General features: G+C 56.0%; 2 protein-coding genes across 4 annotated transcripts in view; one reads left to right on the top strand and one right to left on the bottom strand.

Moving 5' to 3' along the window:
* Nucleotides 1-10,569, top strand: part of DNAJC11 (DnaJ heat shock protein family (Hsp40) member C11) — a 71,641-nt gene extending 61,072 nt beyond the window's left edge. For both annotated transcript variants that reach the window (XM_059374443.1, XM_059374444.1), the window contains exons 11-16: nucleotides 5,972-6,127; nucleotides 7,165-7,234; nucleotides 7,680-7,737; nucleotides 7,855-7,997; nucleotides 8,593-8,722; nucleotides 9,025-10,569. In XM_059374443.1, coding sequence (XP_059230426.1) covers nucleotides 5,972-6,127; nucleotides 7,165-7,234; nucleotides 7,680-7,737; nucleotides 7,855-7,997; nucleotides 8,593-8,722; nucleotides 9,025-9,050 — 583 coding nt within the window. In that variant the 3' untranslated portion in view covers nucleotides 9,051-10,569. The remainder of the gene's footprint in view (nucleotides 1-5,971; nucleotides 6,128-7,164; nucleotides 7,235-7,679; nucleotides 7,738-7,854; nucleotides 7,998-8,592; nucleotides 8,723-9,024) is intronic.
* A 548-nt stretch (nucleotides 10,570-11,117) lies between these two features.
* Nucleotides 11,118-16,914, bottom strand: THAP3 (THAP domain containing 3). Of its 2 annotated transcripts, XM_059374441.1 has the most exons (5): nucleotides 16,779-16,912; nucleotides 14,309-14,501; nucleotides 12,472-12,534; nucleotides 11,994-12,092; nucleotides 11,118-11,824 (listed from the first exon to the last, which is right to left on the bottom strand). In XM_059374441.1, exons 1-5 carry the CDS (start codon nucleotides 16,850-16,852, stop codon nucleotides 11,438-11,440), a joined length of 816 nt encoding a protein of 271 aa, XP_059230424.1. In that variant the 5' UTR covers nucleotides 16,853-16,912; the 3' UTR covers nucleotides 11,118-11,437. The 2 variants fall into 2 exon arrangements, with proteins under 2 accessions (XP_059230424.1, XP_059230425.1); XM_059374442.1 differs by lacking the exon at nucleotides 11,994-12,092 and having other exon boundaries at nucleotides 16,779-16,914.
* Nucleotides 16,915-17,198: the final 284 nt, after the last annotated feature.

Here is a 17,198-nt window from a genome sequence, read left to right as displayed (position 1 = left end):
CAACCTTATATTCCTGAGGAAAACTCCCCTTGATCGTGACATATAATACTTTTTATGTAGCGCTTGATTTCATTTGCTAATTAATACCTTACTAAGGCTTTTTGTATCTGTGTTTGTAAGGGATGCAGATTATAATTTTCTCTCTTTATTATGTATTTGTCAGATTTTGGGATGAGTTACGGCAGCTTGATAAAATGAGTTAGGAAGCATTCCTTCTTCCTCCCTTTTCTGAAAGGATTTTGTGCAAATGGTTTGTTCTTTTTTGAGAGTGTGCGTGCACAGGCAGGGCCAAGAGCAAAGGGGGAGGAGAGAGTCTCAAGCAGACGCCCCACCGAGCACACAGAGCCCAGCACGGGCTCCATCCTGTTACCCTGAGGTCATGACCTGCGCCGAAATCAAGAGTTGGACGCCCAGCCGACTGAGCCACCCAGGCGCCCCAAGAATGGTTTATTCTTCAAGTTTCGTGGAATTCACCAGTGAAATCAGTTGAGACTGAATTTTCTTTATAGGAGGGTTTTTTGGTTTTGTTTTTAGATTTTATTTATTTATTTGGCAGAAAAAAAGAGAGAGCATCCACAAGCAGAGGAAGAAGGAGAAGCCGGCTCCCTGCTGAGAGGGAGCCCGATGTGGGGCTCTATCCCAGGACCCTGGGATCATGACCTGAGCCAAAGACAGAGGTTTAACTGACTGAGTCCCCCAGTGCCCCTGTAGGAGGATTTCTCATAATGGATTCTTTGATAAATATAGGGCTTCTCCAATTTTCTCTTTCATCTTGTGTCAGCTTTGTTATTTTGTGTTTTTCAAGGAATTTGCCCATTTCGACTGTCAGATTGTTCGCATGAAGTTGCTCATAATATGCCCTTACCCTTTTACTGTTGTCTGTGGCAGTCTGTTGATGATCTCTGCCTTCATTACTCATGCTGGTCATTTATGTTCTTTCCCCCTTTTTCTTAACCAGTCTGGATGGGGCACTGGACCTTTCAAAGAACCAGCTTTGGCTTTGTTATGTTCTCTATTATTTAGCTGTTTTCTATTTCATTGATTTCTGGTCTTTTTTCTTCTTTCTACTACTTCGGTTTCACGTTGCTGCCTTTTCTAGATTTTTAAAGCCCAGCCTTGGGTTATTAATTTAAAACCCTTCTTCTTTTATATTATAAACACTTAAGGCTTTAAACCCAATTTTAGGGGCCCCAGGGTAGCTCAGTAGGTTAAAGCCTCTGCCTTTGGCTCAGGTCATGATCCCAGGGTCTTGGGATCGAGCCCCACATTGGCCTCTCTGCTCAGCGGGGTCTGCTTAACCCCCCCAACCTGCCTCTCTGCCTACTTGTGATCTCTATCAAATAAGTAAATAAAATCTTAAAAAAAAAAAAAAAAAAAAAGGTTTTACCCCATCCCACAGATTTGGATATGTTACTATGTCATTGTCATTCAGTTCAAATTGTTTCCTAATTTCACTTTTGGAAATGTATTGCTTAATTTCTAAATATTTGGGCTTCTCTGTATATCTGATCAGTGATTTCAGTTTAATTTCATTTTGGTCAGGGAATATAATCTGTATAATTCCAGTCTTTTTAAATATTTTGAGACTTCTTTATTTGATAGCCCATCATGTTAGCGACCCAGCAGTTCTGTGTGCTTGAACAGAACGTGCGTTCCACACTTGCTGGGCTTTGGTTCTGTAAATATCAGCAGGTCAGGGTGGTGGACAGCATTTACCAGAAACCACAAGTTCTGTGACTTTATTGATTTGGACCAGATTTCTGTCAGTTGCTGAGAAAGTGGTGTTAAAAGTTCCAGCTAAGGGACGCCTGGGTGGCTCAGTTGGTTAAGCAGCTGCCTTCGGCTCAGGTCATGATCCCAGCGTCCTGGGATCGAGTCCCACATCGGGCTCCTTGCACCGCAGGGAGCCTGCTTCTCCCTCTGACTCTGCCTTCCACTCTGTCTGTCTGTGCTTGCTCTCACTCTCTCTCTCTTACAAATATATAAATAAAATCTTTAAAAAAAAAAAAAAAAAAAAGTTCCAGCTAAGAGTGTAGAATTCTTTTTCTTCCTTTGCCAGTTGTGGCTTTGTGAAATCCATCTCTGGCAGTGCTCTCTGACTTGAAGTCTGCTTTATTGGGCACCGTACAGCTGCTACGGCTCCTTGTCCTTCTGTGTCTGTGGTTTATCCTTTTCTGTTTACGTTTAACCTGTCTATGTCCACATACACAGGGTGTCTCATAGAATAAATCCATCCATCCAGTTTCTTGCTTTTTAATGGGAGCATTTGTTAGTCCATTAATATTTAATGTAATTGTTGGTACGGTTGAATTTAGGCCTGTTATGATCTGTCTTCTATTCTTCCCTTCTGGTTTCTTGTTCGTCTAACCATCCTTTGTCTTAATGAATATTTCTAACATTCCATTTGGTTTTACCTGTTGACTTTTTGGCTGTACCTCTGCAGCGGGGTTTTTCCCTTTGGGGCTGCTCTAGGGATTATGGGTCATGAACCTTTTATCATCTGCTTAGACTTCATTCATATCACTTCATGTAAAATTCAAGAACCTTGAAAATTTCCGGGGCCATCTCCCCTCCCTCTGTTCTGTATGCTGTACGTGCCATATGCTTTGTAATTACACACATTACAGCCCCCGCAAGAGCATTACAATTCTGGCTTTAAGTAGCTTATATCTGTATTTGTACATACATTTGTGTTAAAGAAATTAAGGGGGGAGTCATGTTTGCCCCCCCCCCATTTTTTTAACCATTTCCAGTGTTCCTTATTCCTTCCTAAAAATCTGATTTTCCTTCTGATACTCATTTCTTTGGCCCAAAGAACTTCCTTCAGCTTCTTTTTTTCCCCCTTCAGCTTTTCTTAAGTGTAGGTCTATCAGTGATGACCTTTTAGTATTCTTTACCAAGAAAATACCTGTATTTTTTCTTTATTCTGCTTTTATATTTTATTAATTTATATTTTATCTAGATACAACACTTCATTATTATTTTACATTATATTAATCTAAAATAGTTTCCTTGTGGGCACTCCTACCCCAGAACTCAGCAGTTATCATTGCTGTAATTTTTTTTTTTAATTTATTTATTTGACAGAGACAGCAAGAGAGGGAATATGAGCAGGGAGAATGGGAGAGGGAGAAGCAGGCTTCCTGCTGAGCAGGGAGCCTGACATGGGGCTTGATCCCAGAACCCTGGGATCATGACCTAAGCCAAAGGCAGATGCTTATCAACTGAGCCACCCAGGAGCCCCCATTGCTGTAATTTTTAACATCAAGCTTTATTGATGTAAACTTTACATAAACTAAAATTCATCTGTCTCATTATACAGTCCTAGGAGTTTTGACAATCACATAAGTTTCGACGATCATGTGACCGCCATCATCATCAAGATACAGCACATTTCCATTGTCTCCCAAAATTGCCTCCCGGCCTTTGCACAGTCTCCTGGGCCACTGGTCTGTTTTCACTCCCTACATTTTTGCCTTTTTCAGAATGTCACGTAATTGGAATCACACAGCGTGAAGCCTTTTGTGCTTCTTTTTTGAGCATGATGCATTTGAGATACAACCTTACAGCCGCACACGTCAACAGCGTGTCCCTCATTCCTGTTCTCCGGCATTACCTTGTGTTGATACACCACAGTTTATCGGCTTCTCAGTTTAAAGACATTTCAGTTGTTGGCAGTTTTTAGCGATTACAGATAAAGCCAGTACACATTCACATAGAGGTTTTGGGTGAACCTAAGTTTCCCTTCTCTTGGGTAAGTACCTAGGAGCAGGCGTGCTGAGCCAAATGGGAGGTGTGTGCCCCTGGTTAGGAAGTTACAAAGCTGCTCTTCCACCAGCAGCCTGGAGTGCCCCATGACTCTGCGCCCTCACCAGCCCTTGGGACGCCCGTCTGGCGCTCTCGAGCTGCTTTAGTCAGCGCATGAGTGTGCCCACTGTGGTTCCAGCGTGCGTCTCCCTGATGGCCCGGGCGGTGGACATCTTTCCACATGCTTCTTTGCCTTCCATATCTTTTTTTGTTAGTGAAGTCTCCCTTCACACCTTTTGTTTTATTGTTGGGTTACCAACAATATTGTTGGGTTGTTTGGTTTCTTACGTTTTGAGTGTTCTTTGTCAATTCTGGTGTTGCTTTTCTTCTGAAGGATATTGTCCCCGAATATAGAATTCAGGGTTAATAGATTTGTGCTTCCAGCGCCTGACGGTGTTACTCTGCTGGCTTCTGGCCTCTCCAGTGGTTGTTTGAATCATCATCCCCCTGAGGGTTATGTCTTTTTTTTTTTTTTTCTGGCTACTTAACTTTTTGTTTTGCTGTGGTTTGGGGTTTTGATTTTTTTAGCTTTTTTTTTCCTCAGCAATTTGTTCCTACAATGTACCTCCATGTGTTTTTTGTTGTATTTATGCTGCTTGGGGTTTGCTAAACCCCTCGCATCTGTAAATTTATGTCCACATCAAATTTGGAACTTTGGGACCAGTAGTTATTCAAATCTTAATCCTGCCCCTTTCTCTCCTCTCTGGTGCCCTAATTACTCAAGTCTAAACCTCTTAATATTGTTCCAACAGTTTCCGAGGCCCTGCCCATTTGCCCTCAGTTCTTTTCTCTTTGTTCTTCAGATTGCATAGTTTCTGTTGCCGTGTCTACAAGTTCTCTGACCCTCTCATCTCCTCCAGTCTGCTGTTAAGCCCGTGCAGTGAATACAATCCTTGGGCATAAAGTGGCGCTTTAAAACCCTTATCTGCTCCATCCAGTATCTGTGTCATCTGGGGTTGGTCTTGTTATCTTTTTCCTCTGTTGTGCATCTAGGTATGTAGAGTCGTTTGTCTTATACTTTGGTATTGTGACTAGTACAGTGTAGAGGGTCTGTATTCCAACTGTGCCTAGACTCCCCAAACGTGTTGATTTTTTCTTTTCAAAGGTAATTAACTTTGCCAGAGTTGGACTGTGACCTGGGACTGACGTGTGTGGCAGCAGCTGGAGTAGCACAATTATTTCACCTGTAGCCAAGGCTGCTGATAGACCAGGGATAGGCTGGGGATTTGTGCCACATCTGTACAAAGAACTTGGGGCTCCACATCTCTGATTTCCCTTGTTGGGGGACCCCCACTTCCCAGTTGCTATGGCTGCCTCTCAGTCTGAGCTCTGGGTCTTCAGTCTCTTAGGACTGCAGATTTCTTTTTTTTTTTTTTTTTAAGATTTTATTTATTTATTTGACAGAGATCACAAGTAGGCAGAGAGTCAGGCAGAGAGAGAGAGAAGGAAGCAGGCTCCCTGCCGAGCAGAGAGCTCGATGCGGGGCTTGATCCCAGGACCCTGAGATCATGACCTGAGCTGAAGGCAGAGGCTTAACCCAGTGAGCCACCCAGGCACCCCAGGACTGCAGATTTCTTTCCAGTGTTTACCATCGGCGCAGTGGCAGCTAATACTTGCCCTCGGGCTCAGAGCCATTGACACAAACAGGAAACCAGTGCCTTTGTGCGCTCTGGATTCTGAGCCCTCCTGTATACCCTCCTGTAGACCCACCGACCCTGGGAGTCTTTGTTGTTTGTGCTCTGAGTTGACAGTGGCTACCTGTGGGATGACTGGTCCGACAGGAGCTACTGGGCCATTACCCGAAGCAGAACCTCCTTAATCTGCCAGTTTTGGAAATCTTCACGCACTTTTTTCGATGGATAAATTGACGGCGGAGAGGTCTCCCGTCACCAGGACCCTGGGAGGTGCCCACTTCTGTCTTCTAAGGCCACCTTGGACAAGGGGTAGTCCCTGCTTTGACCAGGAGGTTAGCAGGTAGTAGGATCCCACCTAGACGTCGGGCCTAGCAGCTAAATTTGGGAATAGGGACCGGATGGTGTGTAAATTTGGAAACTAGCCGTAACTGGCGTTGTGTGTATCTGCGAGTTCTCCCGCGCTGACATCTCCCCTACCCTGCCCCGGAGACCCAACTCACCGCGGCGTTCTGTTCCGTTCCTGTTTGCAGGTTAAACAGGGCCAGTCAGACTTACTTCTTCCCTATTCACTTGACGGACCAGCTGCTTCCCAGCGCCGTGTTCTACGCCACTGTGGGGCCGCTCGTGGTCTACTTCGCTCTGCACCGTCTGGTCATCAAACCATACCTCAGGGCTCAGAAAGAGAAGTGAGTTCCTAGCATGTCACGGGGACATCAGTACACAACTCTGTGCCTCAGTTTCCTTGTCTTTAAGGTGGAGATGATAATAATAGAACCTGCTCAGAGAGTCAGTACGAAAATGAACTCCTACGCGCGAAGCCCCGGCTCGGCGTGCGGCCCGCAGTAAGCGCTGGGTGGGCGCCAGCTGCGCTCGTGAGCGGCCCTGCTGCGGGCCCCCTCACTTGTCCCTCCTACTTCCAGAAAGGGCTAGAGCTAGTTTCCAAGATTGTGCAGACAACACAGCATGACCACAGAAACAGGCCCCTGTTCTCTCTGCGACCGTTTCTTTTCCCGGCACCGAGTCCAGCAGCAGGGGCTCGAGTTCGGATACACAGGCGTGCCTTAAGCGCGGTCCTGGAGTCACTGAAACATTCCTTTACGGTGCAGCTTCTCGGGGAAGCTCGGCCGTAGCCCGGCCCACGTGGTGTATGGTCATAGTCCTCAGCGCCCGACGTAATAGGTCGTGGAGCTCAGAGACGCTCCTCCCTGGGCCCCACTGCGTTTGAATCCGTGGAGTGCGGGGCCCTGCTGCCCTGGGAGGCTTGAGGCCTAGAAGGAGGAGCGTGCGGGCTGGTCTGACGGGACAGGCGTACGCTGCCCGGAGTCCCAGTGCTCGGCTACATAAGAAGAAAGTATATTTTGTACCTAAAGCAGGAAGCGTTCCCCCCACCCCCAGGTGTTCTCTGGGAATCCCAGAGGGGGGCCTCCTCGGTGCTCCCGCCCCCTCCTCCCACCTCTGCCGGGCTGAGAGTCCCCTCGGGTGGGGGGCTGCTTCCCTCCGCCAGGGTCCCGGGGTGGAGGGGAGCCATCTAGGGACAAAAGAACGGGATGCTGCCGAGGCCTGCAAAGAACAGATTTGCTTGCGCCTGGCTCGGAAACATTGTCTGAAGCTCCAGAAGCAGGAGCGCGGCGGCCACTCGCACTGTGCGCCGGGCGCCGGGCCAGCGCAGGGCTCTGTTGCCTCACTCCGCACTAACATGTGGCCTGTGTTTTTCTCGCTTAAGGGAGTTGGAAAAGCAAAGGGAAAGCACAGCCACTGACATTCTGCAGAAGAAACAAGAGGCAGAAGCTGCCGTAAGTGCTGCAGAGACGCGACTCCAAGCACGCCTGCTGGCAGGCCCCTCACCCTGTGCCGGCCGCACGGCGCCCAGCGGGGCTCAGGGAGCGCGGCGCCCTCCGCACGTGGGCCTCGGGCCTCGCTGGGCACCTCAGTCTTTCCAATCCCCATGGGTACAGTACCGGGAACTCTAGGCCCGGCACTAAAGATGAGCTCCAGTTACCCTCAAAAGGCGTCACAAGGCGTTTCTTAGAACGGGAGGGCCCATTCCTCCTCTCTGCCCTTCCAGTGAACTGCTCTGAGGTGACAGAACAGCAGTGTCCAGGAGAAATGCAGGGGTACCCCTGGGTTCTTTGTGGCCAGAGGAGGGGCTAAAACGCACCCTGGCACGGGGCTGCCGCTGAACCAGGAGGCGGGGCCCGGGCAGGACCTGACCGTGGCGCGCCCCCTTGTTCTTTGCAGGTTCGGTTGATGCAGGAATCTGTCCGGAGGATTATCGAGGCGGAGGAGTCCAGAATGGGTGAGAAGGCCTGGCCTCTCTCGGGGCAGGGTGGGCGCTGGGGGCTCCTGTGGTCCGGCAGTGCAGGGGGTGCCCAGCCGAGACCCCCGCCCCTGCTCAGACTGCGCCGGTCCTCAGGGCTCATCATCGTCAACGCCTGGTACGGGAAGTTCGTCAACGACAAGAGCAGGAAGAGCGAGAAGGTGAAGGTGATCGACGTGACCGTGCCCCTGCAGTGCCTGGTCAAGGACTCGAAGCTCATCCTCACAGAGGCCTCGAAGGTACCCCTGGGGCTCGGGCCCGAGAGGCCTGCGGGGGGCGGGGCAGCCTGGTGCCTGGAACAGCCGTTTCGCTGTAGTAGAACCACACATGGCGCCGGCGCCGGCTCTGTGACCCGCTGCCCAGCGCCCCAGTTACATTCGCACCGCAGCTGTTGACATTGTGCGTCCCCTCGGCAAGGATTTTCTGAGCACCCACTGTGTGCCAGGGAGAGCAGCGAACAAAACGTACATCCAGTCTCCATGGAGCTTACGGTCTCCATATTCTGCCTTGTTCTAGAAAGAGTGTGAGATCCATAGCTCGTTGGAAGCTCACACTGGTGCCCAGCGCTGGGCACTGTAAAGGCCAACCAAACCATAGATTAGTGCGGACCACATACCGAGCTCTCTAGGGAGCGCTGATGGGGCTTCTGTGAGGACAGGGGTGTCTAGCGGGGGAGAACGGGTCTGTCCTGCGAGGGGGGCCTAGGACTAAAGAGGCAACTTCCTGATGTTCTCCGCTCCGCGGTGTGCAGCTCCTGTGGCGGCGGCCCACGGCGGTGGTGCCGGGCTCGGAGCGCCGTCTCGGTGCCGTGGGGTCAGACTGTGTGTGTTATAGGCAGGGCTGCCGGGCTTCTACGACCCGTGCGTGGGCGAGGAAAAGAGCCTGAAAGTTCTGTACCAGTTCCGCGGCGTCCTTCACCAGGTCATGGCGCTGGACAACGAGGCGCTTAGGATACCAAAGCAGTGTGAGTAGCTGTTCCTTGGCAGCCACCTGCCCCGAGCACGGGGACCGGGGACATGGAGCGCGAGTGACAGCCACCTTCCCTCGGTTACCTACCTGGGAGCAAGTGACTTGCTCAGAGCCTGTGGTGGGGCGCCCTGAGGAGGGGCGGTGGCGGACCCGGCTACTCCTGTGTGTTCCGGAACCACGGGATTCTCCACAGCGTGTCCTCTGCCTCCGGCCAGGTGACGGCTAAACCCCGTCAGAGGGAGAAGGGGCGCGGAAACAGTTGCCTGGGGATACATTGTCTTGTCTTGTCTTTCACAGCTCACAGGATCGACACAGATGGATAAACCGCTTAAGAAACCAGATTTACAAGAGGCTGCAAAAAATCCTTTCCTAGGAGTCTACAAATTCAGAAGCAGGGAAAAAACCCAGACATCAGATGTGTTTATTTTATATTATTCCTATAGAGGGTGGTACCGTATCAATTATGTGGAGGGACACAGACACCCGCTTTCGTGGGCGCTGTCGGTAGGACTGAGGCAGCCGCACCTGGACCAGACCTGCAGCACGGCCTGTGGCTCTTTTCCCAAGGATCATGTCCCTGGAGGGAAGGGCCCTGGGCCCCGGCCCCCTAGGCTCCTGAGCCCACGTGCTGACTGCCGCCCCCCGGTAGCGCCCGGTCTGTCTTGAGGTGTTTATGGAACATCCTGCCCTCACACATAGGACTGAACTACTTTTCCTAAAACCCACACTGAGCATGGAAAACGAAACGGAAAGGAAGGAAGTTGTTCTCGAGAGCAGAGGTCTCCAGAACAATAGTGCGTCTGTTCGGTCAACTTCCCAAAAACCACTTTTTCCTGCTAAAATATTATTCAGTGAATCTGGAGGATTGTGTGGGTTTATAAATCTGCTTTTTATCTGAGAACGAATGGTTTTGGAAATTAGTGTCTTTTTTCGTCCTCCTCCCAGAACTTCTCGAATCATTCCACTGGCACGTGGCTTGGGACAAAGTGGTAGAACCCTCGGGTCCCAGGGCCCAGCCCTGTCACAGGTCACTTCTCCCAGGAGCCACCTGTGTCCTTGCGGCAAAAGGCAGAGGTGAGCTAAGCCATGTCCCTCAGCCCGCCCCCCCGGTTCAGTCGGACCTGCCTCTGCACCTCCACTGGAGCCCAGAAACCGAGAGGCTCCGAGGACAGGGGCAGCATGGGGCAGGGACTGAAAGGACCCTGGCTCAGGTACGTGCCAAACCCCCTGCCCGGGGGGAGCAAAGCCCACTGGAGCCTCGGCGCTCTCACAGGTGCGGCCGGCAGGTGGCTCTCGTGCGCCCAAACCTCCTCCCGCCGAGCCCCTTCCTCGTGGTGGGGGGCTTGGGGGGGGCCTCTGGTGTCTGCTCCCAAGACCCTTTTCCTTCACTTGTCTCCTCTGTGGATGCAAAACATGTCAGGAGCCAGGATGCTCCTGAACAAACAGCCCAGCCTGCTGACTTGGAGTCACCCACGAGCCAAGAGGCCCTGGCCGGCCGCGGGTCTGACAGGCCCCCAGCCGGCCACCCCCCGCAGCTTTTGCTAAAATCAGGCTTCGCTCCTGGTTCCGGAGTCATCGCTAACGCCCCCTCCCTCCAGTTTTCAACACCGTTCAGGTCGTCCGATTCTGTAATGTTTCTCCTCATTTTAAAAAGTCTTTCTCCGAGCTGCTGCTCTGAATGTAAATCGTGCAATAAGCGTGCCGTGAACGCTCGGACTCTGGCCGCAGCCATGTGTTCCCTCCACGGCAGGTGGCTCTTTGGGGCACCAAGTCTCTTGATTTTGTCTGAAACAGACTGTACGGAAGGCGCTCCCACCACAATAAACCTTTCCTGAAAACCGGGGACAGTGTCCGGTGCGTCTGTGCGTTCGCGCTTAGGGCAGAGCAGACTCGGCAAGTGGTAGGGCCCTCCCCACGCCGCCTCCCCGTCCAGCCCGCGCCGCGGGAACCACGGTGCTCACCGGGAGGCTGAGCTCAACGCCGTGGTTCAGTTTCCACACGAGACTCTGCCTGAGAAGCACGAGTCCGGAGTCAGGAGAGGACCCAGGCTAGGATCCCTGTTTTCCCAGAGGCGGTTTGTTTGCGTGTCCCCAGAGCCAAAACCAACCCCCTCTGGTTCCGCGGACACCGGAGGACCCGTTAGCCGCAGCTGCATGAACTCGGGCTGCAGCCCAGAGGCTCAGCCGCCGCCGCATCTCGTTCCCGGGGAAGGGGGGCCCAGCCTGCAGCGAAAGAAACACTATTTCTGCTTTACGCCTTTTGTCATAAAAGTGAAAATCCTCTTCAGGTTTCTTGAGGTCAGAGAAAGCAGGCACTAATGCAGGTCTTTTGGGAAAGCAAACTCGAGAAACGGGACACCCGGGCTCGTTTTTAAATAAAGGAGGAAAAGCTGCAGTGGAGGAAGACACTTTATTCGGTCTGTCGCTCACAGCAGGCCGGGATGGGGGGCTCCACCGCTCTGAGCCCGCCATCCAGGCGACAGTGTATCCCTCCTGCCGCCTGGGCGCCACTGTCACCCGTTCTCATGTCCTTCCCTGGCCCGGCTGCCCCTCAAGGAAATGCGCTGCAACCCCACACTGGCCAGGTCACCACCTGACGCTGTGGTTGAGGACCCCCGCCCTGCTCTCCAAGAAAAGCCAGCTGCCCCAGTCACCTCCGGAAGGACCCAGTTCCACACACTCCCGGATCTGTCCTGTCCCAGCCGATGCAGCTACACGTCCCCCGAGGTGGCGGGGGTGTGCCTGGCCCGCCTCACGGTCCCTTGACGTGTCAGCGGCGGGAGAGCGGGGTCCATGGTCCGAGCCCCGAGGCTCGGGCGAGAAAACCTGGCTGCGCGGCTCATCTCTGGCTCCAGCCGCAGCCTGGCCCGGGATCCCAGCTGTCCCGGCCTGTGGGCCCGCAGGCGGCCCGACAGCCTCTGGATCGCCAGCCTCTGGGCCCGCAAGCGCTTTCGGAGCTTTTCGTTCTCCCTCAGAGTCACGAAGAGTTTGTTTTTTAGGGCGTCTAGGTCCAAGAGGGCATAGCTGTGATCGGACGGCTGCGCGGGGCCAGCCGGCTGCCTGGGGACCGGGGTTCCCTGCGGTCTCGGCGGCAGGACCTGGGGACAAAGGCGCGTGCAGGCAAGGCCGAGCCCAGCGCTCCTGCCATAGAGGCCCCGTGCTGTGGCGCTCGTGGCCCGGCCACCAGTTTGCTTCGACATGTTTGAAGCGAATCCCCTGGTGCAGGGACCCACCAGCCCCGTGCTGCCTTGGGCCCCGGGGCCTTACCTGCTCAGTGGGACCGCCAGCATTCGGGGGCGGCGCTTCGAGGGCGCTGTCCGTCCTCCTCCCCAGGCCGCACTCTGCCCGCCCCACCTCAGGGATGACCTGGGGACAGCAGGGCAGAAGCGGGCAGCCCACCGGGAATCCTTCCTGCTCTCCCGGCGGGGGCCACAGCCAGGGCAGCAGCAGAAACCGAGAAACAGCTTCCCTCCCAGGCCTGGGACCAGACCCCCAGAAACTGGGCCCAAGCCTTCCCTCCAAGCAACCTGGTATACCAGGGCTGCCTGGTATTAAACAGGACATAGGCATAGGAGGCCCTGCTTTCCCTTTTCTAGGAAAACACAGAATCCTGAACCCTGGTTCGGGGGACAAGCACGACAAAGCAGGGCAGGCCAGCCGGGGGACGGGGGACAGGGGCAGCCCAGTCGCGCTCTATGTCTGCACCAAGGACTCGGTCCTGACGGGGGCACCTGCGCACGCTCACCTCCTCCTTGCGACCGTCTGCATATGCAGCCCCGCCTGCCGGGTCCGTGCTCTCCCTCACCAGCTGCAAGAGACCAGCACCGTCCGCAGGCTCCCCAAGGGTGCAGTAGGTCACCCCGAGAACACCTGCTGGCTGCCCAGCCTCGTGCATCCCCCACCCCACTGTTCAACCCCATGGGTCCAGCCAGATGGTGCTCTGAACGCGGCTCAGCTCTCGTCACCATCCACCAGCTTGCTGTCCCCAAAGCTGTCCCCAAATTAGGTCAGAAGCTGTTGAACCAGGGACCTGGTTCCTGTGTGTCCCCCCTGGGCCTGACATTCTAGGCACGTAGGAAGTGACTAAATGTGGCTCAAGGCGTGGCAGACCTAGGAGAGAACATCTGACTCAGGGCGTTGTGGCGGGAACCAGCAGCCCCTACCCCTAGCTCTGGGCCCTGGGCACCGACAGCCCCCGGGAGCAGGCTCACAGACGGCCCCCCAAGGTGTTAAACTAATCCCACTTCACATCTCACCACAGACTCCACTAGCAACGGGCACTGATGGAGGAGGGAGCTAATCAGAGGCAGAGTCTCAGTCCGCTGAAGATGAGGTTTTAGACCCTGCGGAGCAGCCTCAGGCCCGAGTCTTCTTTGTCAAGAGGCCAGATCCCATGTTAAGTCTACTACATGTCAACTGAAAACCAAAGGCCTTCCACGTTGACAACAAAACGTTCTGGGCACTGGGAGTAAAGCCAGGAACAAACTCCTGTCCTCAGGGAGCCCAGCAAAGATAGAAGCTGAACCAGAGCAAATGTAAGTGCGGCCCCCCCTGCCCTGCAGAGTGGAGAAAGCCAGGAGGAAGGGGATGCGGGCCAGCAGGGGGATGGACAGGACTGGGAGTGTCCCCCCTCCAAGGGCTGTGAACCCGGACTTGGAGGGGAGGCCGCGACCCAGCAGAGGGGCATAAAGTTCAGATGGAGAGCAGGTGCCCCAACACAGGGCCTGCTGGGCCCCTACGCCCGCACTTCCTCACCCCTGTACCAGCCTTGCCTCTCGCTGCCAGGACGATCGAGCAGCGCAGGGACCTGGCGGCCTTGCTCTTTGCTCCACCGCCGCTTTGCCTTCCGGGTCCGAAGAGGTGCCCGAGTGACACCCGCACTCCGGGACTCAGTACACCTTCAGGATTTATGAAATTCCAGATAATCCCCCTCATGGCCTCAAGGCCCAGCTGCCTGGGAGCTCTCCCCGGAGCCAAACCTGCACATCCCGCCCCACGGAGCGACGGCCACTCCAGCGTCCTGCCGGGAAATCCAACTCCAGACTCACAGGGCCAATGCCAGAGAATCAGGGCCCCCCCTCTGCTAGGGGCGGAGCGAGCTCGGCCCTTGCTGACCACCACCCTCTCAGCCTGCTGGGTCTGCAAAGGCTGTCCACTCTCACGACCTCAGCCCCCTTTAGCTCAGGCCACCACCCTGGCACCTGCAACACCAGCCCAGGAGAGCCTCTCACCCCACCCGGCACACCATAGGCCTCTCCCGGCCGGTCACCGTATGGCCCCTGCAAACCCTCCAAGCAGCCGGACAGACGCTGTCTGCGAGCTCGATCCCATGACACAGATCAGCCAAGAGCCAGACGCTTGCCGACTGAGCCACCCAGGAAGTGGGGGTGCCACTTCCAGGGTCTTTAAACTGCAAATGGCCTACAGCAAAGGTCACGGCCAGCAGGGCAGCTGGGCTCTGAATCCCAGGGGCTTGGCGGCGCTGTCTCCCTGCACTTCCCAGCCTCGGCCTCTGCAGTCCTGCAAACCGCACACCCAGCCCGACTGCCCAGCCGGCTGCGCCCCCGCAGCGCTGCGCTCACCTGTGCGGCGTCCTGAAAGGCGAACACCGTGGGCACGGCATTCTGCTTCAGGTTTTTGCGGTTTCCAAAGGCACTGAAGCACTCGGGTCGGAAGTGCTCGGAGCAGATGACCGTGTGCTGCTTGGGCTTGAAGTTGCCCCGGCCGATGTTCAGCACCCATTCCTTCAGCAGCTCCGGGCGGCTGAACGGGAACCTGAGGGCAGAGGAGGGAGACAGGAAGGAATCCGCAAGGCTCGAGTGAGCACCGCAGAGTCTGGAGGCATTCTGAAAACACCACGGAGCATTTTACTGGACAGCTTGGAGAATTCAGTGACTTCACTCTGCTAAAGCACATCCAATTTCTGGAAGCTTCTGTCATGCCCATTTACAGCATACCTACTAGGCTTCTGAAGGTATACTTGCAGGGTGAGCCTGTTGGTGCCCTGGGGAGTCAGCCGCGTGCAGGCCCTGCCCCTGGCCCTGGGAAGTAAGAGTGAATAAGTGGAGGGAGTCCCCCCTCACAGAGCCTACATTCTCAAACAGGAAAACAGCAAACCAAACAAACAAAGGCTGCATAGGAATAAAGAGGAGTCAGTGGTCAGGAAGGCCTCCTGAAAAGTGACATTTGAGCAGAGGCCACAGGACGCAGGGGAGCCAGCGGTGTGGGCATCAGAAGGAAGAGCGAGAGCAAAGGCGCTGTGACAGGAGGGCCCAGCAGGTCGGAGAGGAGTCCCAGGCGGGTTTGGCTGGGAAGGCGGGAGCAAGAGGAGGGTGAGGACCTCAGGAGGTGGCCCTGGGCGGTCCCCGGAAGCTCTGGGCAGAAGGTGAGAGAGGAACGAGCACCAGGTGGCCGGGACCTGAGTGTCAGGGGAGGGGTCGTGAGCAGGCGACCTGGATATATTTTGCAAACTGTGCAATAAGGTTTGCCTGTGAGCTGCAAAATAAAGAGAGGGAAGGAGTCCCGTGTATTAAGACGGGAGGCAGGTCTGCGGGGTCAGAATTTTGGTTCTATTTCTCAAACCTGAGATGCCTTTTACATGTCCCAAGTGCCGAAGTGGAGTGGCAGGGGACACGAGTCAGAAGATGGGGACCATCCCGGTGTAAAGGGGGGTAAAGCCTAGGTGAGATGGGGAGTGAGTGTGGCTGGGGAGGGTACAAGGCCACGGCCCTCCCCCAAAGGGTTGCAAGGCTAGTGCTGGGAAGGAGGAGGATCCGGCAGAGGAGACCGCGGAGGGCCACGGAGGGCCACGCAAACCGACAAAGACACAAGCACGGGAAGACTGGCCCCAGCAACACGGTCCACAGTCCTGTGCTTGTGATGGCCAAGACACAGGGGCGCCCAAATGCCCTTTAATTGTAGAACAAGTCAGTTCTGGAATAGTCACTGAGCAGGGCACCGCGAGAGTGCAGGTGACTCACAGCCACGGCCACAAGACATTGAAGAACTGCAAGCCAGGTTCAACACAGGCCAAAGCGCCCACCCTGACTGCCAGAAGGGAGCATCTCATTCCCCTTGGGGATGAGAGGGGACAAGGGGCTGGAAGGGGGTGCAGCAGGGGGCTCCCTGGCTGCACCAGGAGCCCTGGTGCTGTTCTGATTCACAGCAGTCACGAGTGTTCACTTTGCAGAATGGACTGGGCTGTGGACTTTGAATTTGTGTGCTTTTCTGCAGGTCTTACCTTCAATAAAAACTCACTTTGAGAAGGAAAATGGTGATGGGAGGGGCAGTGGAGACAGAGAGTGCTGCTGGCCTTGGGGGTCGTGCCTTAAGGGGCAGAGGCTGGACCCTGGGCTCCCCGGGGCAGGGACCCGGTACCCACCAGGGCCGGCACACGGGAGCGCCGGAAATGCGACGACACACTCCTAAACCTCCCGCCAAGGTGGCACGGCCAGCCCCACTCCCCGGACAGCCGGGAACGTTCTCCCTCCATGCCCCCTTGCTTCCGGACAGGGCACCTGGCCAGGGCTAAGCAGGGTGACCAACGCATGGCAGCCACACGGCCGGAAGCCACCACCGCTCATTCATTCGGAAATGCACTCGGCCAGGACGTGCCGGGCACCTGCCACGTGCCAGGCCGCGTCTGTGAACAGGCCCACGTCCCAGAACTGCCCAGGGGGCTGGGGGCTGCGGGGCGCGGCCTGGGGAGGGGCAGCTCACCCCGGCCCCCTCCGCACGTGACCGCCCCGGCCGCCAGCCGGCGAGGCTATGCGCCTTCCGCAGGTTGCTCAGCCTCTCCGACCGTCTACCCACGCGCCCAGGCCGGCCAAGGCGGCGCCCGGCCGCCGGTCACCTCGCCTGTCCCCGGGCCGCGGGCCCCTCCGCGAAGGGCCCGGCTGCACGCCCTCCGGCCTCCCCCGGGGCCCGGCAGCGGCCCTGACGTCCCCACCCGGCGCGCCAGGCCTCGGGCTCCGGCGGGGGCCGCGGCCGCTCGGCCGGGGCAGGCGGGTCGGGAGCCGGGCCCACGCGCCCCACGGCGCCCCCGCCCCTCACCGGTGGAAGGTGAGCTGCTTCCTGCGGCTGCTGTAGCGGTTGCAGCACTGCCTGGCCGCGCACGACTTCGGCATCTCCAGACGCCAGGCCCCGCTGCCCCTAACAAAGATGGCGGCGGCGAGCCTGCGGGGCCGGGCGGGCGGGGCCCAGAGCGGGACGACGGGCGGGGCGGAGCCGGTGGGCGGGGGCAAGTGGGCGTGGAGGGGCGGGGCCTACGGGACGAGGCTAGGCCTGCGGCCCGGAGAGGGACGACTGGCAGGGCTGGGCCAGCGGGCGGGGCGGGGTCTGCAGGCGGGGAGGGGCCTGCGGGACCAGACCTGGCCTGCGGACCCGAGCGGGACGACTGGCAGGGCGGGGCTAGCGGGCGGGGCAGGGCGGGGCCTGCGGGACCTGGCCGGGCCTGTGGGCGGGGCGGGGCCG

This window comes from Mustela nigripes, chromosome 14 (assembly GCF_022355385.1).
Source record: "Mustela nigripes isolate SB6536 chromosome 14, MUSNIG.SB6536, whole genome shotgun sequence".
Taxonomy (NCBI): Eukaryota; Metazoa; Chordata; class Mammalia; order Carnivora; family Mustelidae; genus Mustela; species Mustela nigripes.
Note: the sequence above shows the minus strand (reverse complement) of the source record. Positions and strands in the feature narration are given on the sequence as shown.

What these genes read in the sequence shown, in the direction of transcription:
- THAP3 (XM_059374441.1), bottom strand. Translation starts at nt 16,852, where the DNA reads ATGCCGAAGTCGTGCGCGGCCAGGCAGTGCTGCAACCGCTACAGCAGC. An exon ending in AAGCAGCTCACCTTCCACCG is followed by an intron (nt 14,502 to 16,778) that starts GTGAGGGGCGGG and finishes CTCTGCCCTCAG; the next exon opens with GTTCCCGTTCAGCCGCCCGG. An exon ending in CTGGCGGTCCCACTGAGCAG is followed by an intron (nt 11,825 to 11,993) that starts GTAAGGCCCCGG and finishes CTTTGTCCCCAG; the next exon opens with GTCCTGCCGCCGAGACCGCA.